The 23,296-nt window shown below is 36.7% G+C and overlaps 2 protein-coding genes across 4 annotated transcripts; one reads left to right on the forward strand and one right to left on the reverse strand.

Annotated features, from left to right (window-relative positions):
• Positions 1-2,807: 2,807 nt before the first annotated feature.
• Positions 2,808-10,781, forward strand: LOC311088776 (uncharacterized protein). 3 transcript variants are annotated; one of them, XM_084123065.1, is made up of 10 exons: positions 2,808-2,900; positions 3,944-4,156; positions 4,353-4,454; positions 4,611-4,744; positions 5,244-5,268; positions 5,384-5,533; positions 7,993-8,546; positions 8,626-8,721; positions 8,801-9,034; positions 9,112-10,781. In XM_084123065.1, the coding sequence occupies exons 2-10, from the start codon at positions 3,967-3,969 to the stop codon at positions 9,232-9,234; spliced, it is 1,608 nt and encodes a 535-aa protein (XP_083979191.1). In that variant the 5' UTR covers positions 2,808-2,900; positions 3,944-3,966; the 3' UTR covers positions 9,235-10,781. The 3 variants fall into 3 exon arrangements, with proteins under 3 accessions (XP_083979191.1, XP_083979192.1, XP_083979193.1); XM_084123066.1 differs by having other exon boundaries at positions 2,814-2,900; positions 3,954-4,156; XM_084123067.1 differs by lacking the exon at positions 2,808-2,900 and having other exon boundaries at positions 3,341-4,156.
• Positions 10,782-11,025: 244 nt separating this feature from the next.
• On the reverse strand, positions 11,026-20,799 carry cbx6b (chromobox homolog 6b). Its single transcript, XM_084123053.1, has 5 exons — positions 20,609-20,799; positions 18,906-18,949; positions 18,757-18,822; positions 18,312-18,378; positions 11,026-16,478 (listed from the first exon to the last, which is right to left on the reverse strand). The coding sequence occupies exons 1-5, from the start codon at positions 20,771-20,773 to the stop codon at positions 15,228-15,230; spliced, it is 1,593 nt and encodes a 530-aa protein (XP_083979179.1). The 5' UTR covers positions 20,774-20,799; the 3' UTR covers positions 11,026-15,227.
• Between the last annotated feature and the right edge of the window lie 2,497 nt (positions 20,800-23,296).

A 23,296-nucleotide genomic window follows, 5' to 3' on the forward strand; every position in this document is an offset into this window, starting at 1 on the left:
TCTCCTTCTAAATATCACATGAGTTGAATGATTTCTCTAGGCTTGTGAGATTTTACTTTGTTATAGAAGTTACCAGTGTGATCACTGAAATGTTCTTTTCATGTATTCTCTAATGTCTGTATTTGATATGAATGCAGTAACAGTGCTTGCTCATTTAGCCCGGCTTCCAGAAATGAAATAAAGATGTTTTGTTTTGTTTGAGAAAGAACTTCAACATGTGTCAATACATACATCTGTTTTTCTAGGGTACTCTGACAACTATGGTCACAGGGGTCAATGAAGTCTATAGTTTAAGGGAACATCTCTTTGTTAAAGCCTTACTTCCAGTTAGACTAAAGTGTAGCTTTCCTTGAGAGAAAGAACGTATTATCTTGATGTATTGAGAGGACACTTTTTCTTAGCCAATCAGAAACTGCAACCTGAAGCAAGGATGTAGCTTGGACCTTGGTGTAGGGTATAATTGCTGTGATCTTTGTAACTGTAAGTGGGGCGGCCTACGAACTCCTGTGTGAGTCTTGAAGCTGACTACTGCTGTTGAAACTGCAAACTATCTTCAGTAAAACATTTCTTCAATTTATCATAATTCTGTCTCCGGGTCTTCTTTCAAACATCTGATCCTAAACTGCTACCCCCTAACAATACCATAATGAAATGTTTTTAATTCACACTCCTTGTCCTTCCTCAAACCAAGATCCACCTGATTCACATCCTGTGAGTCTTTCCTGTCATAGAGGAGGCCGTCCAGACCACAGATGACCCAGCCAGGGCAGGACAGCTCAGCATACATCAGTATAACACCTGCTGTTATAGAAAATCCTCAGATTCACTCCTTAGTCAAGCAGGAGTAAGTCACAGTCATCAAGATATGATTAACCCTCATCCTTCCCTCGCACTTTGTAACAAATCCTTCACTGTAAAAAAAAATCCCGTAGTTTTTACGGAAAAAAACTGGCAGCTGGGGTTACCAGAACAATTCCGTAAAATATACAACAAAACAGTAATTGCTTTTACCGAATAACATGTACATTTTACAGTTTAAACCAGCATATAACACACTGGAGTTCTGTTATATTTACTGGTTTAAACTGTAAAATGTACGTGCTATTCTGAACAACATGTCAATTTTACAGTATAATCCAGTAAATATAACAGTAAATTTCAGTAATATGATATAAAGTTAATTTACCGTCCTATTGAAGTATTAATATCTGTTTTGTACACTGATAACCACCAATCACAGCAGTGATGAGAGTCACATGATCAATCAAAGCTCAACACAAGCAGTTCTTCCACAAGAAAGTTAATACTAATATATATAGAAGCTGCACAGTGACATTCACACAAACATTAAACACCATCATGGTAACACATGAAATTTTAAAAATGCAATAAACATTAATTTAACAACATTAAATGTAACATAAACCCCTAATGTACATAACTGATTAGAAAAAACGAAGAAAACTATGAAGAAACAAACATAGTTATTTCAACAAAAATACATCAAATGTGAAGTGTCACAGGGAATTGTGGGAATGTCAATTTACGGTTTTTCACTGTAAATTATACAATGAGTTGTTTTTTCACTTTCAAAAACTGTAAATTTAACGGTATGTTACAGTAAAATTACATTAAATGTACCGTTAGATCTATCACAGTTATTTACCGTATATAGTACGGAAACTTTCTGTTAACCAATTAACAGTTTTTCACTGTAGCATTTTTACAGTCTTTTACCGTTAAAATTACGATCATTTTTTACAGTGTTCCCTCACGGTTCAAAATAACCCTTTTTTTTTTTTTTTTGTCCAGAAAGCTTATTTTATTTCATTTTGATCCTATTTTTTTAATGGATTTTTTTTGGAGATTTTTATTTTATTTACCTTTATAATAGATAATAGATTTAATGATACTTTAAGCACATTCTTTCAACTTAAATTCAAAATAACACAATTTCATACATAACCCTTTTAATTCAGCACAATATTTCGTACATTGGGTGTCTTTGCAAAAAAAATAATATATATAAAAATAAAAATAAAAAAAATAATATATATATATATGTATATACCATGATATTTCATGACTAGCTCTATGGAGCAAATTAGCTATTTCCCCTGGGTCCTAAAGTAATTTCTCTTCAGTATGCATTCAGATAGGGATGTCGACATTATACAATAATTTTTGGGGAAAGTTTTAGCATTTTTTGTTTAAATTGAGTATTTTTAGGTTTTTCTATGTGTACTGAAGCATTCCTCACATTCCAATTATTCCTAAGGGGGTCAAATTGACCCACGAGGGAAGGATTTGTTACTTTCTTTTTTATTTCAACCACAAAAGTCCTCGAATACAGTCAATTTTGTTTTATGTCTATTCATGTTTTTTATGTGCGACAAAAGTCTTAGGGTCTTTGACCACTCCAATGAACGATGATATTAATATATCTTTAATACTGACAATAAATATAATAGTTTATAAAGTATAGCGACCAGGGAAAAAAAAAATAGCACATCTCTTGATAATCACAGAATTAAGGGGTGATCTATCTATTGTTCTTGTCAGTTTTATCTTGACAAATAGCTTTTTTAGTTACAATTTACAGTGAATTTCAGTTACTTCTAATTCTGCTTTAGTTCAAATTCGAATTCCATTTCTGCATCCTGTTTCCAGCCTCAATTCAAATTTGAATTTAATAGGAATTCTCAAAATAAATTCTTAGTGACGCACAAATGCATTTTTTTCCATGTCTAGTTTTCAGGTGGAATAGTTCCACAGTGACACATTGGAATGCAGATCTGCTGAAAGGCGTGGTTTGGTGGAGAAAAGAAAAGAAGATTAGAAGTGTGTGTGTGTGTGTGTGTGTACACACTAGAAAAACTGCAAAACGTGGACACAGCAAGGTGAGTAGACATTCATTTTATCAGGAGTAAATACAATTTTAATGTAGTGGTTTTTTTTCTGTTCTGTTGTTTCCTCTTTTAACCCTCTCCATTTTGATGGTACATGATTATTCCACATCATTTTTTGGTTCATTTGGGACATTTTATTGATAAAACTTTATTTTCTTTGCAAAGAAAAAAAGAAAGAAAACTTCATAAAGGCTTCTCTTCACCTTCATACACACTGGGGCTTAAGAAAAGGGTTAACTTTCTGTCACTCAATTTCCAAAACACCAGTCCAGGAAGTAACTTTCAGTTTTGTTTGTTTTGGTGTAGGATTCATTATAATGTTGGTATATCTAGTATCTCTTATTTGACCATGGGCGACTTTTTCTGTCAACTTTTATACAGTTAAAATAATGTAGACAATGTTAATCCGGCTTTACTCCACAATTTCTAATGAACATCGACTGAAACACGACATGTCGCAATCTGTGCCGAAGCAGGCGAGCATAGATATTATATAGAGACTAGATGCCCTATTGGCCGCTGGGCACTGAGAAATGCGGCCGCCATCTTAAACCGGTCGTATTCCTAGTTTCGTTGCGTGGCAGCAGTTCAAAATACAACAAATCTCATAAATTACACTTGAAATATTGTTAAAAATTGTAATTGTTATTGATTTACCTGTGAAAACAGCAACAAATATATTTACAAGGCAGATGTAAACAAAATATTAATAGGTCAATATAAGCCTTCTTGTTAAATTATTTATTATTGTGTTTTGGTAGTGACATATTTGGGGAGAGGAAAAATATTCCAAACCTTTCTGAAAATACAATATAATAATTAACTGCTCAATTACTAGAAATGTGTGCCTTGGATATTATACAATTTGCATACATAAAAATATGAAAAAAGACCAATTTTTTTCAAGACGTTTCCAACTCTGACTTTGAACCAATTCTGTAGAATGGCCCATATATTGGAGTGAGCTTCCATGATCATGATAAAGAAGTGCAAAAACAACATTGATTTCCTCTACGTAAAATGTATAATTAAAGTGTGTTTCAGAGAACCACAGGACATGGAAAGAGAGTCAGAAATAACGTCTGAGTCTGAATTGGATGTGGAGAGCTGCACAGGATCTGACAGTCCGAGTGAGAATGACAGCGAAAAGAGAGGAAAACAAGTGGGGGGAAGGAATATGAAACGACGCTGTCAACGCAGAGGGCCGTACTACCCCAGAACACCCAAAAAGAAGAGCCAAGACAAAGGCACAGACCCCAAAAAGAACCCAATTGAGTTTTCCAAAATACAGTTTATTTCAGTCATTACATTACAAAACAGCAGATGAATTCAGAAGTTCCTTCAAAAGACTAGAGATAGGCTATACAGAGGTTAACACTGCTCTATCTGTAATGAGTTTGTTTTAAAGCTCCATTCATGCCTGACATGTGTCCTTTGTTTCAGACTCCAGCCAGTATTTGAGACAAATATCTGAAAACAAATCTGAACTTCCCGTCACATGTGGGGATAAAAAAGGCATCTTCTATGTTGAGAAATATAAGAAAGGTAGGTGCAGATGCTTAACGCAATTATGAGTCTCTTGTGGAATAATTATTCTGGAGCATCTAGACATGTTCAGAACATCCAGATGCTCTAAAACAAGTTCAAAGAGATTCCAGTATAGTGGTTGAATAAACTGTACATCAACTTCTCTGTCTGTAGATCAGAAGTGCATTTTAAGTGACGGCCTGTGGTTCAATCCCACTAAGTTTGAAAGGTTTGGAGGAAAGGAAAGGAACAAAAAGTGGAAGATCAGCATCCATTACAATGGGATTCCACTCCAGAAACTCACAGAGGTGCATAAGAACAGTTTCAACTAATGCACTCTTTAAGTGCAAATATAATTAGCATTCAGAGTGTGAATTAACAGTTCCCTGAAATACAATTAACAAAACTAAAATACAAAATTAAATAAAATAAATTATACTTAAATAGCATTAACATATCAATATTTATCATGAGATAAACATAGATTTTAGATTAATAGGTTTAGATTAAGCCACGATTAGGCATTAGTTCAATTAGGACATTTAAATAGCTTTAATAAACGTGCCTAAAAATAAAAAAAAATAAAAAAACATTACTGCTGTGAATCTTGAGACAAAACAATGGCACTGATATATTTTAATATATGTCAGTGAAAGCTGCTTTCAGTTAAAACAGCTCAAACATGCAGTTTAGTCTGGGACTATTAAGCCTTGTCTGTGAAACCGAGATTCTCAGCTAAACAGGGTTGAGGGATCTTTTCCTGTGTTCCTCATCATTGACATACCTGCATCTGTTCCGTTTTCACAGAACTGGGAACGCCCTTACACCTCTGGTTAGTATGACAATGACCCGTAACGAGACAAAATGCTCATTAATATCAACAGTTATAAGTAAATTTCAGTATTCTTTATATTTTGTTTTCCTGAGTGTTTGTGCATTTGTTGTAGAATCAAGTGGCACGGACAATGGTGATGATGATGATGATGTTGATGAGGAGGATGATAATGATGTTGAAGAGGAGGAGGAGGAGGATCCTACCCTACCTGTTACCTGCGGTTCTAAATCTGGCATCCCACACAAATCTCGCTTTGCCACAGGTGAGTGCGTGGACACATTTAAAAAAAATAATTACTACAAATATTAATACTGTATGCTGGTGAAATACAGTCATGTCAAAATGAAAGTACACCTTTTTGAATCCTATGGTTTTATGTATCAGGACATAATAAAAAAATCATCTGGTCTTTAGCAGGTGACCTCAGATGAACAGCATTGAGGTTTGTGTGCATTTGTTACCACAGCTCTCTTAAGGTCCCGCCGCAACATTTCAATCAGTTTAAGGTCTGGACTTTGACTGGGCCAGTGCAACACCTTGTTTCTTTTCTTTTTTAGCCATTCTGTTGTAGATTTGCTCGTGTGCTTGGGATCATTGTCCTGTTGCATGACCCAATTTAATGTCCGACTCAATGACTGCAAGGTGCCCAGCAGGTCCTGCGGCTGCAAAACAAGCAAAAAATCATCACCCCTCCACCAGTGAGATGGACAGTTAGTATGAGGTGTTTGTGCTGGTTTGCTGTTTAATTTTCACCTAACGTGGTGCTGTCCATTAAATGGCCAAACATCTCCACTTTGGTCTCGTCTGTCCAGAGGACATTGTTCCAGAAGTCTTGTGGTTTGTTCAGATGCAACTTTGCAAACCTAAGCTGTGCTGCCAATGTTCTCTTTGGAGAGAAGAAGCTTTCTCGGGGCAACCCTTCCAAACATGCCATACTTGTTCAGTCTTTTTATAATTCTACTGCCATGAACATTTAACATGTTAACTGAGGCCTGTAGAGTCTGAGATGTTCTTGGGTGTTTTGCGATTTCTCTGAGCATTGTACGGTCTGACATTGGAATGAATTTGCTGGGACGTCCACTCCTGGGAAGATTGGCAACTGTCTTGAATGTTTTCCACTTGTGAATAATCTTCCTCACTGTAGAATGATGGACTTCGGATTGTTTGGAAACTGCTGTATAACTCTTGATGGCAGCAACAATTGCTTCTCTAAGATCATTGCTGATGTCTTTCCTCCTTGACATTGTGTTTTAACACACACCTGAACGCTCCAGACCAGTTGCCAAAACTTCTGCTTTTATAGAGTTGGTCACGCTTGCTTGTCACACGTCAATCATAATTATGCCTACATTTAACAACATAAAAGTTGTATTTGATTTCTTCTCAGAACTTTGTGTCCTATAGAGCTGTAATATGTATTTGTCTGTAATCTCACGTTTCATAAAAATATTCTACCCAAAATATAACTGCATTATTTTCACTCAAAAAAATAAGCTGTTGAACGAACTTGATTAAATTAAGGAAAACTTTTCCATGAAAATGAATTACATTTTTCCCACAAAATCTAATTAGTTTGAAATGATTTGTTGTAATCTTGTTGTATGAACTTAAATTCATTTAATCATTCCTGCTAGATAAAGTTTTGTCAGGTTGACTACATTTAATTTTTGCCCTGCCTAAAATCACCAACATTATAATTTTATTTAATTTGACTTGAACTGAATTTCTACAGTTATTTCCAATGATAGGAGCTACTAGTGTTCAGTTTAATTAAAACCACTTTTTACAGAGTAACATTAAATATTACTTATGCAGGTCTGCGAAAGAGGTTTAATGCATATATAGAGTATATGCTGAGGCCCACAGCCCTAAGCTAAACACAGTCGCCACTCTTCTGCATAATGGTAACCACAAAATTCAAAAACATTACAGAAAGTCCTCTAAGTTTCTAACATTAGTGAATATTAAACACTAACATTAACTAACAACATCTTTCCATTTACAGAAAAACACATAAAATAACACTTTAATCCCTAAATTTACCCTCCAAATGCAGTCCCTTGCAAAGCATGCTGGGAACTACAGATCCACTGCCCTGTTAGTTGTCAACAAAAATGATTCATGTAGTTTTCACACAAATTAATTAAGTAAACTTCAGTTTTAAATATATTAGGTTGATTGGACACAATTAAATTAAGTTGTGACTTAATTTTGTGTTGTGACTTAAATATTAAACAATTGTGTTACTTTTGCTTATTTTAATTAATTAAATTTAACAAGAGGCAAAAATTATTTTTTTGAGTGCATGCTCTAAGAGTTTAAATATATACATTAATTTATGTGACAATGTATTTTTTAAAAATTTTGAAGTAGAAATGGCAAAAACACTTGTTTAGATAACCAATTTTATTTGTTACCTCATTCCTCAGCAATTTGCTTGATTTGTGCTTTTTAAAAATCAGTTTTACAGTCATGATTCATCCTGTAAAAATGAGTGCTTTGACATTTAAAAAAAAACAAAAAAAACACTAAAAAGAGTTAAGCAATGGCATAATCCTCTAACTTAACCACCAAAAAATAGAGTGGCCAGGAGACAGAGTATGTAGTTAGATACAAGTAACCCTGAAACAGAGTAAATAAGTGAATGAGTGATTGACCAGTTTTGTGAGAGTATAGTGTCCAGAAATGCTAGCAATCCAATCTTCATTTTCTTCTTTTCAGGCCTGACATTCTCCAGTGGTCCTCTAACTGAGGAGCTTCAGTGTTCTGTGTGTCTAGATGTGTTCACCGATCCGGTCACCATCCCGTGTGGACACAACTTCTGTAAGAGCTGCCTGAACCAGTGCTGGGAGAAGAATGAGGCCTGCTGCTGTCCACTCTGTAAAGAAACATTTAGTAAAAGACCCGACCTCAAGATCAACACAGCACTTAGGCAGGTCGTACAGCTCTTTAAAGAAAAGTCCTGTCTGACAAAACCTGATGTTCTCTGTGACATCTGTGACGAAAGAAAGCTGAAAGCCCTGAAGTCCTGCCTGATATGTCAGAGCTCTTACTGCGAGACTCACCTTGAGCCTCATCAGAGAGTCTCACGATTAAAAAAACACAAATTGATAAACGCTGTAGAAAATCTGGAAGACTATATATGCCAGAAACACGAGAGACCTCTGGAGCTTTTCTGTAGAGATGATCAGACGTTTCTGTGTCTGTCCTGCACTGATGGAGACCACAAGACTCACAACACTGTTCCTCTGGAGGTGGAGAGCGAGGAGAAGAAGGTAGGAGTTACAACAAATAACAAAATATATTAACAATAAATCTATGAGTGATAAAATGTGTGTTCATCTGTGTCTATAGACTGAAGTGATGAAGATACAAACAGAAGTGCAGCAGATTATCCAGGACAGAGTGAAGAAGATTCAAGATATCAAACACTCAGCAGAACTCAGAAAAGTGAGTATAAATGTAAAATATACATTTGCAAGGTTCTGAATTACAATTAAAATGGAATCTGTTCATCGATCTTTATCAGCAAAACACAGAGAAAGAAATAGCAGAGAGCACTGAGCTCTTTATGGCAATGATCCGTTCCATTGAGCGATGTCAGGCTGAGCGGCTGGAGATGATGGAGCAGAAGCTGAAAGCAGCAGAGAAACAGGAAGAAAAGATCACTGAAGAGCTGCAGCAGGAGATCACTGAGCTCAAGTTGAGAAACACTGAGCTGGAGCAGCTCTCACGCACTGAGGATCACCTTCACCTCCTACAGGTCAGTGTACGATGCAAACGCATCACAGGGCAACTCTGTTCCTCATGCTGAGTGATTTCTCCTTTCTCTTCATGTAGGTTTACCCATCCCTGCGCAGCCCGTTCAACATCAAGAAATGGCCTGATATCAATGTTGACACTCATCCAAGTCTGGAAACCCTCAGGAAAGCTCTGACTCGCCTGCAGAAAAAACTTGTGTAACTGGTAAAAAATGGTAACTGAATTTCATTCTATTCTAAATGTGATGTGGATGTGGCCATGCTTGGTGAGTGGAAAACTACAGAGAAAAGACCTTGAAGAAGGAGTATAAGAAGGGAATTTCCTGGGCTGGGTGTCAGGTCTTGTTCACGTCACGGGGTAGCTGCTGTGATTTTGTGACTAAGTATATCTTTTAAAATACAATTTGATTCTTTGGTGTCTCTTATGCAGTGATGATGATTGTTTAATTATTGTTTTTGCCACAACAGACGCAATTTCATTAACTGACTTATGGAAAAGGTGGCCTCCTCACAATAACATGCTTGAATTTACGGAGCTCTTAAGCTGTGTTACTCTGTGGGGTTCCTGGGACAAACTGTGGTGGAAATGCGGCTTTAGAAGTTTTTTTGGTTTTGTTTGTTTTTACACATGTTTGTAAATGGTTAGGTGCTTGATTTTATAAACCTGTGGTAATGGGTCTGATTTAAACACCTGAATTGAAGAATTAAGAGGTGTGTCCCAACTGTTTCATCCATATAGTGTATCTTCAATACATGTTGAACTAATCATCTTTTATGAGAGGTTTTATTCTCTCTGAGGGTGAAGCCCCAGAAGGTGGGAGTGTTTGTGGATTATGAGGAGTGAGATTATCACTGAGAAACCCTTTCCATATTTTTGCCCATCACTAAGCAAAGATGATAAAACCTCAGCCCCACTGATCATCTCACCTGTCAATTGAATGCACACATATATGAAAAACAATATGAAAAAAGCAGATTTTTATATAAATCAGAAATATAAATAAAAAATAACATACTTGAGCAATATCACAAGAAGCGAGAGTGCTTTTGTTCTGAAAATGTGCATTTGTCTGTAGCCACGAGTGTCACAGATGCGATTCTGATATTTAGACCAACTGCATGATTGTGATATTCAATTTAATTAATTTATTCGTATAGCGCTTTAAAATTCACATTAAAGAGTCCACATTAAAATTTAGAGTGACCTGTTATCAGAGGTGACTGTCTAAGTTATGCATTTCAGAAATGTACATATACAAAATCAGTTAGTGAAAAACATATTAATTTAAACAATGTTATAATTTAAGGAAGAAACAATGAGCTCATTGAAGTAATGAAAACTTCAACCACTATGTTTCACATTCCTTCACTACAGAGAAACCTGCCTCGAGCAATCTGAGGGGCCATTTACACGACATCGTTTTAAAATAAATACGGAACACTTTTTTTGGAGGGCCTGAAAATGCTAACTTTTGAAAAAGGGTTTCAAAGTACAAATTTTTGAAACCGATACCATCATCGTCTCTGTCTAAACTACAAAAACGTGAATTTAAAACATTTAAACAATGCTGTTGTATCTTGAAACCAGATTTGAGGAACTAACTTTGACACTTAAACTAATATGAATTTGTAGAATGTTTCTTATTACCCACCTTCTTTTGTGAAAGTGAAATTACATGTGAATGTTGTACCCATGTTGATTACATGAGATTGAATAACAGAATCTAAATAAAGACCTTGAATAAAGTGAAACAATGTCTTGCCTGCAGAACTACACAATACACATTTTCCTTTCACATCTTTTCACTGAGGAACACTTGTTAACTGTATTGGTTTGTAATTGTATTGACAGTCAGTATACCCAAATGGATACTGCATTGATGCTGGTGACATTACTGAGACATAAGACAGAAACGATCAGTGAAAAATGACAATTGAATAGGCTTTGACTATAAACCACAAAATATAAATATAAAAACTGCACGACACGTCATTTGCAAAATCACAAATGCAATTCCTTTATTAAAACAGGGCCAGTGAGCTTAGCTACACTTCTACTTCAAAGACGATACAAAAATTATCATGATTTTCAACACTTCAGTTACAAATCTGTACACAATACATAAAGCAATGAAAAATAATTATAATTCTGCTATGGCCAGTACAAAATACAAATCAGGCATAAAGTAAATATGTACAACAAATTAGAGAAAATTGAAATCAATAAATAAAATTGGCTAACAAGCTTTTTAGACTTAAAGGGGGGACCAACAATAAATATTTACATTTAATATGTGATTAAGATGAGATGGAGTGTCAAATTCCAGAACTTATTATACAGGAAGAATGTCACACACACACACACACACACACACACACACACACACCTGAAGCCAGCAAAATCTCAAAACTACACAGAATGGTTAAAAAGTTACAAAGTGCAGCCGTGAGGAGCTGATCTCCTGAACAGTTTAAGGGCTTGTTCTCAAACAGTCAGGGCATTAATGATTTGCACATGTTCTGTGTGCTTAACCCTGCTAACGCTACAGACCTGGTTGCACAAGACAGCAAATGTAAATAATAACTTGTCTTCAAGGGAAACTTTGAATGTCGGCTGGGGAAAGTTGAGCCTGAGCGTTTGAAGGTTCGCTTGAAGTTCAAGTCTTAGCTAAGCCACTACTATAGCCAATTCTAATATGTTTGGTTAACACAGCTTGAAAGCTCAGAAATTACAATTACAGAAAATTTCCCGGGAAGTCCAATCATGTAGAAAAGAACTGAGAACAGTCTGAAGGACTGAGTTTGATGGATGTAACTTGAACACCCTTTTAACCTAAGTGTCTGTGTACAGGATAATAGTACTGGCTTTGTCAAGGCAACATAATAAAAAGTTAAACACAATGATTTGTATGTAAAAGTAATGGAAAATACATACATTCGAAAGTACATGAAACCAGAACTAAAATTAATTCCATATATTCAAACTTCCTTCAAAAGAACTATGCATGATCCTTTTGAAAATATTTACATATTCAAAAACTCTTCCTTTGCACAAAGGCACGAGTGCATTACAGTTGAATCTTTTTAAATAAGACTTGAAAACATGCATTCTAAGTGCCGAGGAGTTTGCAATTCCTCAAATTTGCCATTTTGGGAAAAAACAACAATATGGCTGAACAAACAATATGGCTGAACAAACAACTCCATTAAAATAAAAATCAATTTCTTTACAGGTCAATGAGAGAATGTGTCCTTAAATCATCCTCATCATGGAGGTTTGAGATAAACCATCAACAAATGTGGAGGAATAATGAGAGTCAGGATTCAGTGGGATAAACAGAATGATGCCGTGAACTCGGAGCGATCCAGATAGGGATTTTGAGAGGAAATCTTGATTCTGCCCCCCTCCCTACGCACAAGTACTGGTTAAGTGGGATTACAGGGGAGGTCACAGGGGTCAAAATATCCAGTGTTTGCAGCAAATATAAGGGATTTAGGACCAACAATGTTGGTGCAAACCACAAAGCTGCAGAAAGCAGGACTGAGTGCTTGATCTGATGACATAAATGGATATTCAAAAGCAACACAAAACGAAACAGTCAATCAATCAAGTCTACAGTTTTAATTAAGATATATAAAAGGCTTGTTAGACATTAAGAACAAGGCACGCCAAGAAAGTAAGAGAAACTGCACTATGAGCTCATTTTATGACTAAGCAAAGCCCCAAATATTGTATTTGGCCACACCAAAAGTTTCCATATCAATGACATCACCATTCACTTCAGTGTGTTTCGCCTGTGCTTTTTCTTATTTAAAAACTGATACTGGCTTGCATCAAGACCGAAGCTTATGGGGCTTAAACTTTAACTCTCATTAAAACCTAACTGGAGGGCAGAGACCGTTCCAACCACATCCGGACTAGATCAAAAGCTTGCTTTTCCCAGAATGCCCTTCACCAAAGTCTACGCAAACCTGGATTCAAAGTGACAGACTACACACTCTCTCTCTGTTGAGATTTTTCAACCCCTGCTGATAAAGAGAGACCGGGATGATACTAAAGTGATTCCTCACGTTCCAAGTGAGAGTGATAGTTGACCTTATTGACTTTTTTAACTCGAAGCTTTTTGCAGCACAAGCATTTAGATTCTCTACAACAAAAGAACACTTCAGTGAGAAGCAAAATAGCTGTACCTGAACAAATGTCTTTAAAAAAGCAAAAATAAAACAACATTAGCATGAATGACTCTAATTAGTCATTAAATAACAGTTAATGTTTCTTGAACGAGTTCATCAATTAACAGCTAGATTTCAAAACAAGCACTGCTCCCTTTCTGAGATTTTAAGCCAAATTTAAGAGGAAAATCTAGAAAACAGCAGAGAAGGAAAGCATGGCTTGCTGGCTTAGATTCCTGTAGTTGAATCTCTGGCAATTATCTCTGCATTTCAGCTTAGCAACAACACAACTTCCTATTTTTCATTCTCCCTCCCTTTTTCTTACTGTTTTCTGGGAAAGGTAAAATGGGTAAGACAGCACTATAAACACTTGTCAGGCATAAACACTGAGATAAAACATACAAGTTTGACATGGTTGTTATTCTGCTTCATAATGAAGGTACTGGCTGTGGGACCCTTAAAGCTGAAGGTGCTTGCATCAGGAATCCTGCCATATGCCAAAGCTTAACTAAAAATAAAAAATAACCAGGGTCAAATATTAACTTTGTGCCACAATGACAGGAGAATTGAGGAACTTTTATGGCAATAAATAATTCTTATAAGAAATATACCAGCAAAGGAATTTTATTCCTGTTGTTATGACAACATATTTAGTTGCTTTCCTCTGGAATATTTACTGCAGGTAATCTCACAAAAACAATGTATCGGTGGTTTAACGACAGGAATGTCCAACGCAATCTCGCAGCAAATCGCACGTATTTTTTTACGAGGTGGCTAATTCGTACAACCTCGTACGTTTTCGTACAATTTGTCTAGACCCCAGTGATGGGTAGGTTTAGGGGTGGTCCTTCCTGATGACACTTTTTGAAAAATCATATGAAATCGTACAAATGAGGTCATACGATTTCGTACAAATTAGCCACCTCGTAAAAAACATATCGGGTTGGAATGTCACAACCTTTCGTTGTCGTTATTAGAACAATATAAGAAAAACTCTGGCGAAGATATGACTATCGTTTCTCGGGTTGCATTGCTATTCCTAAGAAATTATTGGACAACTGGATATTTACTCTCCAAAGTGAATTCTTGCGCATATTTTGATCAATTTGGACTCTCTCTATATATAATATTGTGAATATATAACTAAAAAATATATTAAAATTGAGCCCTCAATTGCGTTTTACAGCACATTTCAATGTTTGTGATGCTATACATAATACATTCACTCACAGAAATGATCGAAAATGCTGCAGTTTTAGTTTGAATAAGACGCAATTAATACTTGTGTGTGTTTGTGTGTGTATATTTAATATAAACATTCAAAAGTTTGGGATTGGTACGATTTGTAAAAAATAAATATATACTTGCAAGGATGTATTAAATTTATTAAAAGTGACAGTAAAGACTTTTACGTTGTAACAACATGCATTTCAAATAAATGCTGCTCTTTTGAACTTTCTATTCATCAAAGAATCTTGAAAAAAAGTTTCTTCACAGTTTTTACAAATATATTAAGCAGCAGAACTGTTTTCAAGGATCATGTGACACTTAAGACTGGAGTAATGATGCTGAAAACTTTGACATCACAGCAATAATTGTAATCATAAATAAAGATTTATTAATATTGTAATTTTTCACAATATTACTTAAATAATAATTTGCCTAAGAGACAAAAATATTACAAAAATCTTACCAACCCCAAACTTTTGAATGGTACAACTCAATCAGTTGTGATTTATGGAATAAATACCATAAAGGAAATTGATTGGCACATCTTTAAAGAAGCCATTGGTGAGTTGATCTGCTTAGAAAAGTCGATGTGTTCAGATTGAACACAATGAGCCAAAAATCCTTCATCAGAGACATTCTTTCATGGTTATAAAAGTCATGGCACAGTGTTGTAGAGTGGACAGCTTGGCCACATCTCTTAACAAAGGCAGCTGAAACTGTAAACAATCTACTAACAAACCTCCTAACATCCCTTTTGAAGGCTAGAGGAGGCCGTATCGGTGTTGTCTGCACTCATGTTTTGTTAGGGGGATGCTTTGGCTGTTGTGTGTTGTGTTGAGCTGATATATTTTTGGGGTAGCAGGGAGGAGAGGTAGCGGATGGTGGATGACAGAACTCCTTGATGGTTACGGTGAGGAGGTTAGCTGTGATATCCGTAACGACCACATTGGCACATCGGGAAGTCATGTCAGGATGCCAGTCCAAATCTTCTTCCTCCGACGGCTCCTCCGACACGGGAACCTCTGGGACCTTGAGCTGCCGACGGCCAGAGAAGGGATGCCGTCGCCGCAATCGCCTGTCCATTTCATGAGGTACGGAGAGGTCCAGGATGTGTTCGTTGTCTTCTGACGATGACGACGCAGAGGACGAAGAGGAAAACATCGGAGAGGATGGAAGAGCCGAAGGACCCGAGCTGTTTTTGGATGCCAAGGGTTGAGCGCCCACTTTGTGAAGGGCAGGATCTTGGGCGTTGGTTGCAGAGGTTTTGGGTGGTAATGAGGAATGCTGGGATTGGGTTTGTCGTGGAGAGGGTGGCTCACCGTCTGAAACTTCAGAGCTTGAGTTTGAAGGAGGCAGTTCATCATTAAGAGTCTGACCTTTGGACACGTCCAGGACCTTTGAACTTTTGGAGGAAGAGAGAGTGTTTGTGTTGTTGCGACTCTCTCCACTTTGAGTGTGGTTCTCTGCGCTGTTCAGAGAGTGAGAATCGAAGAGTTTTCCGAAAACAGGAAACCCAGAACTCCTTAATGGGGGTTGGATTCCTCGGTAGGACACTTCTCCAAACCGCCTGTTTTTACCAATCACCCTGTTCCGGGATGGAATTTTCTGCCGCCCAAAATGGGACTGCTGGGTAGCTGGCACGTGTGTCCTTCTACTATTAGCAACTCCGCCATTCCCAGCCTTGTCAACCACTTTGAGGTTCAGAATGACCCGTCCCTTTTTCACTTCCCTGGGTTTGACTTTTCGATTGAGAATACGGACCGTTTCCGAGAAGGGACTGACTGTTGGACGGGACGAAAAAGGACCGGAGGGACCGACTGTTTGATCCGGGCGGGGCAAGGGGCGACGTGCCATGCGATGGCAGCGGTGAATGTCTTTTTTCAGTTTGGGCTGAGCAGCGCCCGACTGTAGTTTAGCATTAGATGGGGCAGTTGGGGTGTAGGACGGTGCAGCTAAGGGCGGAGGAAGCTTGGAATGTGGCTGAGGACGACTAGGCTTGAACTCCGGGACTCTTGGGGAAGTGTCTGCAGCCTGCGCTCTTGACTAAATAATTGGGAAAAAGTCAAAAATGATTCACTTTTAGAAGAGTTAGTTAAACCGTATGTCACCTTATTACCTCACCCTTATGTCGTTGCAAACCAATAAGACTTTCGTTCGTCTTTGAAACACAAATGAAACCTGAGTGATTTCTGTCCCGCTATTAAACCAAAACTGCACTTGCTTGACACGCGAGAACCAATGAGGTTTGTTCTCACGTGTCATGTATGCACATTTAAGCTTTTATCAAGAACCTATGATTTTGTTCTTGCACGTAAAGCAAGTACACTGAAAATATTTGGTGTAGAAAAAATTCACTCAGAAATTGGTAGTAAATTTCACAATTTATTAAAAAGAAAAGAGTATTTTCTTGTAAAATGCACAATAATCTTTCTTTTATTTACAACAACAAAACTTTTAATGTGTACATTTGAGCTAGGGATGTCATGATAACCGATACTTTGGTACCAAGTCGGTATCAACATTTTTGGGTCCCAATGGTCCCAAACATTCATGCACTATATCATGTAGGTTGAGCCCAAACAGATTATCAGAGCAAATCATTAATCTGAAAACTTTCTGAGAGATGTAATTTCACAAACAGTGTTAGTGACTCAGCGGTACTGCGTCTTCACTCTCTATTTCAAAATGCGCAAATAGCTTCATAGTATCCACATTGATTTTGCTCTGCAAGCAAGCGCACATCGTTTTATATCATGCCAATTTATAAATTCGAGCGATTTTAAACTATAAAGTACTCGCAAGCTCTCTGAAAGACGTTCTTTAGTCAGTACGCTCTCAACCAAAGCGCACACACATAGCCGTATCTCGTGAGTGTCAGACTTTTGTGGCTTATTACACAAATGCTCAAACACACATACAGTTATGTCTAAATGTCCGTCTTGACGAATATTCGCGTCGGTTATGTGAATGTGAACAGCATACAGCATATTGTCTCCATCCATTAGGTCTTAGTGGAGGCAGCCTTTAAATCCTGCTATTGTCTAATATTGGCTGTCTGTATTATTAATGATAATCAAACAGCAAAAGAAAAGCTTTAATAAGGATTAATCTATATTTAACTTGTACTGTTATGACTATGCAGAGTTGTTTTATGTTTGATTATTCAATTTCTGTGGTATGCTTACTTGAATACTACTGTTAGACCTACCTAAAAAAAAATATACAGCATTGTTTAATTTGTTTCTTTATTTTATTGTATACATTTATGCTACTGCTTCTAATGTGCTTATTCTTTTGTTTTATTACTGACTATTGCAACAAATTACCTAATAGAAACACAAATACATTGTTTTAGTATTATTGTTTGGTTTTTTTTTACCGTGGTATCGACTTTGGTATCGAGTATCGTGTACTTTTGGTGGTATCGGTACTGAATACTAGATTTTTGGTATCGTGACATCCCTAATTTAAGCTTCCATTTTTCATATTTGATGTACTCTACATATGAGCGTTGATCAATGTTTATATGTGAATAAAAGCCTAATTTAAATCTGTTCATCATAAAGCAAGCAAAAGACTTTAAACTGCTCAATTTATATGATATTCTTTTAGAATGTTTTTATGAACCTTTTGAAGCATCAACGTTTTGGTTGCATGGACTTTCAATGGAGGGACAGAAATCTCTCAGGTTTCATTAAAAATATCTAAATTTGTGTTTCGAAGATGAATGAAAGTCTTATAGGTTTGGAACATGAGAGTAAGTAAATGATGGTGAACTATACCTTGAAATATTTTAAAGCATATTTACAAAACAAATTCACTAAATTACACCACAAACCACATTTATTTCCATGCCAGTTGGTATTGCTGACGTACCTTTAGAAGCAGCGTTTTAGGTTTCGGGCCTCTCTTTTTAGGTCCGTACATCTCTTGCTCTCGCTCTCTGAGTAAAAAATGAGTTGATCAAAGGGTTGTGATTATGACAGTGTTTGAGCTTATACTGAGTAGTTGTGCCAGTTTCAGCTTTATGAACAACAAACTTCCTCTGAGCATAAAGCATGACTACAAAAGTATCACTTTAGATGTGAGACTCAAGTATTCATGTGATGTGGATAGAGATGTCTCGAGACTGCTTCCTGTGGGTATGCAGGAGAGAGTCAACCTTGCTTTGACTCAGGGAGACCACTTCAAATAGAAGAATCAACGGTCACAAACGTATTTAACGCTCATGATTGCAGGAGTTAACATTTCGTAACTAGTCCATTTCCTTTAAAATTGTTAATCTGGGGAAAATCATTAACGAGAAAAAGCAATAACTCACTTTTGTTCAAATGCTGCAACCAGTCGTTCATCTAGGATGTTCTCCTCAGGTTCCCATGTGCTGTACCTGAAAAATATACAGATCATTTAACATCCACTACTTGTTAGACATACAAGCTTAACTAATGAATCATATTTCTGTTAACTCACTTTATTGCCCATCCTTTCCATTTCACTAGGTACTCCATCCGTCCCTATGGAAATAACAAATCAGTTTCCAACATTCCTGAAAGATATCTCATTGAAGGAAAAGTAAATCCCAAAAGATCATTGTGTCATTATTTACTCTCCTTCATGCCCTTATAAACCTGCATGCTGTTATTTTTCAGTAGAAGACATAAGTAGATATTTGTAAAGAATCTTTACTCAGCTTGTCCTATACAGATGATGCTCCATTATTTTTTAAAGCACTGTAAATAATCGAGTGGAAGTTGTCCATATGACAAAGCTATTTTAAAGGGTTACTTCACCCAAAAATGAAAATTATCCCATAATTTAAGAAAATTATCCATATTTATAACTTTATAGACTAAAATCTCTGGCTTCCGGTAATTGCCGTACACGCGTTCACGACAGTGTTCAGAGTTCCAGTGTATGACGTAGGCATATGATGTTCGTCACTTCTCACTAGATGCTATGTATGCTACGCTTACGTCATACGTCAGCTTTTTGTGGCTTCAAAAAAATGGCACCATTCAGTCCCACTATAAAGCTTGGAAGAGCCTGGATATATTTTAATATAACTCATTATAACTCGATTGTGTTTGGCTGAAAGAAGAAAGTCATACACCTAGGATGGCTTGCCAGTGAGTAAATTATGGAATAATTTTCTTTTTTGGGTGAACTATCCCTTTAAGGCTTTAGAGGACATGGGATAAAGTCCTTAAAACACTTTTAAGATGTTTGTATGCTCCACTTCCCGCTTCTGTTACATCCCCAGTTCCCATTATGGAAAAGAAAATATTCTTCAAAACTTTCCATTTTGTGTTCCACAGAAGAAAGTCAGTCATGCAAGCTTGGAGGGACGTGAGTCAGTAAATGATGATTGTCAAAAAATAGGGCAAACTACTTCTTTAAATTCTAATTAGCTCATAATAATAAAATGCCCATAGGCAGTGAACTCCATCAAATGCAACACAATATACAAACTTCTTTCAGATTTTTAACTATCAGTAGATGTTGGTGATTTGACTACCAAAATTTCCCCCGCACCGAACCCCCCCCACCCCCTCCAAAAAAAAAAAAAAAAAAAAAAAAATCGTCTGCTGTACGGAAAACAAAAACATACAGCGATTTGAACGTAAAAACTAGTGGTTGCTACGCGACGCGACGCGACGCCACAGATACAGAACACAAATATTCCATTATAAATGACCGAAAACTGTACAATCGCGCGAAAATGTATGCTGTTCGGTTGGTTTCAACGCAATGTAAACATACCCGTTGTGTAGGATACAGTGCAAGCGTATAGTGTTGTCGCGTCGCGTCGCATCGTGCCGCACGCCTGCAGGGTCGATGGGGTGTCAGACGAACCGGCCTTTGTCAAAAATTTGCACTCCGGGTAGACACAAAAAAAAAAGCTAACGCGCTAACAGCACCAGCTCCAGCTGGCGCCAGTCCAATCTAAACAGACACACACTGCACCCTGAGCTCAAAATTAAGCAACTTAGTCAAATTAGTTGAGTATGAATGCATACACAAATGCATACACATACATCGGTTTTATGATTGCACAGAAAGCATGGTGCTCTAATGCAGTTCAATTCACTGCACTCGGTCTGCAGGGCTGAAGTTTACTGCGTTTGTAGGCCGCAGTGAAAGGAAATAAAATGAGTTTTAATAAACAGACTGACCTTACGGACGCGGCGCTTCAGGATGGCCTCGGCGGCAAACACACGGTCGCCCGCCGCAGATAGCTCCATCTTTAGTGGGACAGCAGAGACGGGTTCTTCCGCGGAAGCGATGGAAAGATCCTGCGCCGTGGAGTGGAGGAGTGAACCAAACACAAACACACACATGCGCCCGCGCGCCTCTTTGACAATACGGCCCATGCAATGAGAGAGTGATCGACAGTTTATTGAAACTTGCGGACAGCCAGTTTCATAAATATTAGTAGCCTATATTATATCATTTATTTTTCATTTTGTTACTTTTTATTTTATTATCATTATATTAAACTATCATCATCATCAGGGACGTGCACAGACATTTTGAGGGGCAGGGGCTCAAGTGAAATAAAGGGCACTTCTCATAATTATGTATTTTTTTTTTCTTTTTTAAAAACAAAAAAGTATATATATTAACGCAACTCTGACTTCCTTTTTAAAAAATTAATTAAAAAAGTTAATTAATTTTATCTTCCTCAAACTCACGCAATTGTTTCATTTTCAAAAGATGTCTACAAAATAATCAGTTCACACAGAAACCATGGTCTCCTTAGTATTCACTAGGTTTATAGAGCAGCAAGGAAACCATTCCACAATGTGCATGTTTTGAAAACATTTTCTATGCTACTAGTTTCAAGTATATATTTAGAATAACCTAAATAACTGCATCAAGCAGAGGGGCGTGTTTTACTAATAATTTGTTTATTTTTGCACAAGGCACTACATCATTTTAATTATTTTGGTGTTATCAGAATACATAACACTTTAAAATCAACACAAATATTCACTCTAAACTGAAGAGGGCTGTTGCTGCTATTTTGTTAACTTTACTGAAAAAAATCACTGCAAAAATGATTGACAAAATACAAAAATACAGCAATTTAATAAAATTATTACAAAAAAAAGGTCTTCTACTTCAAAATAAAATCTGTTACTTCCATTCCCTGGTTGTCTCTCCTTCCTCCCTTACAGCGGGCAACCTTCTGAGGGCCACGTCCCTGTAGATGTTTATGCATGTACACACACATACACAATAACTGATGGTGACTGACATGGACTTAGTTTCACATTTGAGGGAGGACTGTATCATCATCATCAAATAAAACCTTCAAAATCCACATTTAGATGGAGTTTGTTTTAAACCTACTACACTCTAAAAAATATTCTGTGGCTTAGTAAATATTACAGAAATATTTAACTTTATTAACTTAATAAAATCTCTGAAAATCTTACTTAATTGTTTGAATTAAACTTACCAAAATAATTGAGTAAAAATTCAATAAAAGCCAATGTCATGTATGTGGTTGTATGGAATACTATTTTATAAAGGTTTAGAGGAAATAAAAAAAGTTAAATTACTCATAAATAAAACGTTTATAAATATTGTTATTTTTAATGTTTAATGTTAACTTATTTCTACTCAGTTTTATGTATTAATGTACCAGATGCAGTTACTCAGATTTACTACATATTTTAGAGTGTATCCTCCATCTGTTTGCATCTGTAGATTTCTTCTAAATTCACCAATTTATATTTCTAAATTTCAGGGGGAAAGACTCTTGATGTAAGTCATTAACTGGGGACGTTCTGTATGCAAATTAGGCGTCAACTAGTTAAAGGGATAGTTCACTTTGAAATTAAATTTTGCTATGTTTTAGCTTACCTCAAGGGCATCCAAGATGTAGGTGTCTTTTTTCCGCAGTAGTTTAAATTTTGATATTTAGATCGAACCGTTCTTGTCTGTCAGTCATATAATGCAGGTTTATGGTCACGTCTCAAAGAGCATGCACAGAGTCCAAATTAAAACAATTCCCCATCGTCCAAATTAAACAATTCCCCATCGTAAGTACACATTGATGGCCTAAGACACGAAACGAGCGGTTTGTGTGAGAAAACGAATAGTATTTATATCGTTTTTAGCTCTTATAACACTGCCACGTCCAAGTGATCTGACATCTGAGGGCGCGCGCGCATCCTGGTGTGTGACATGTACGCAGACTGGTGCATAGATATATACACTAGATGTCGCCTTAAAGACATTCGTTCCAATGACCTGCCGTAGACAAGGCGACATCTAGTGTATATATCTATGCACCAGTCTGCGTACACGTCACACACCAGGATGCGCGCGCGCCCTCAGATCACTTGGACGGACCTGATATTTAGATATACTATTCTTCAATAAATATATTTGTTTGACAGGGAAGCTGTGCGCAAACAGGAATATATATTATTTTTCAAAAATAGAAAAAAAGCACCCCAGAAAAAAGGGCACTTTCTCTCCAGGAATAAAAAGGGCAGGTGCTCAAGCCCCCTTTGATGTCTATGTGTGCACGTGCCTGATCATCATCATCATCAATAATGACACTAGGCATTATGATAATACAAATTTGAATATAATAAATTATATATATTACATTTAATATATATTGTATGATTATGCTTAGGGGATAAAGAAGTATATGAGTGATGTTAAAGGGGTGGTTGATTATGATTTCACTTTTTTTTAACTTTAGTTAGTGTGTAATGTTGCTGTTTGAGCATAAACAACATCTGCAAAGTTACAACGCTCAAAGTTCAAAGCAAAGGGAGATATTTGCTTTTAAAGAAATCACTAGTAGGGACTACACACATTCCTCCAGGGTTAGTGACATC

This window comes from Abramis brama, assembly GCF_963993115.1.
Source record: "Abramis brama genome assembly, chromosome: 1".
NCBI classification, from domain to species: Eukaryota; Metazoa; Chordata; class Actinopteri; order Cypriniformes; family Leuciscidae; genus Abramis; species Abramis brama.

Bases quoted from the DNA above. Each gene is read 5' to 3' on its own strand.
- LOC311088776 (XM_084123067.1), top strand. From the start codon at position 3,880: ATGATCATGATAAAGAAGTGCAAAAACAACATTGATTTCCTCTACGTA. The intron at 4,455-4,610 runs GTAGGTGCAGAT...CTCTGTCTGTAG, and splicing joins TGTTGAGAAATATAAGAAAG to ATCAGAAGTGCATTTTAAGT. The intron at 8,547-8,625 runs GTAGGAGTTACA...CTGTGTCTATAG, and splicing joins TGGAGAGCGAGGAGAAGAAG to ACTGAAGTGATGAAGATACA.
- cbx6b (XM_084123053.1), bottom strand. From the start codon at position 20,773: ATGTGTGTGTTTGTGTTTGGTTCACTCCTCCACTCCACGGCGCAGGAT. The intron at 18,823-18,905 runs GTGAGTTAACAG...TATATTTTTCAG, and splicing joins TGGAAAGGATGGGCAATAAA to GTACAGCACATGGGAACCTG. The intron at 16,479-18,311 runs GTACGTCAGCAA...CCAATTATTTAG, and splicing joins CTAAAACGCTGCTTCTAAAG to TCAAGAGCGCAGGCTGCAGA.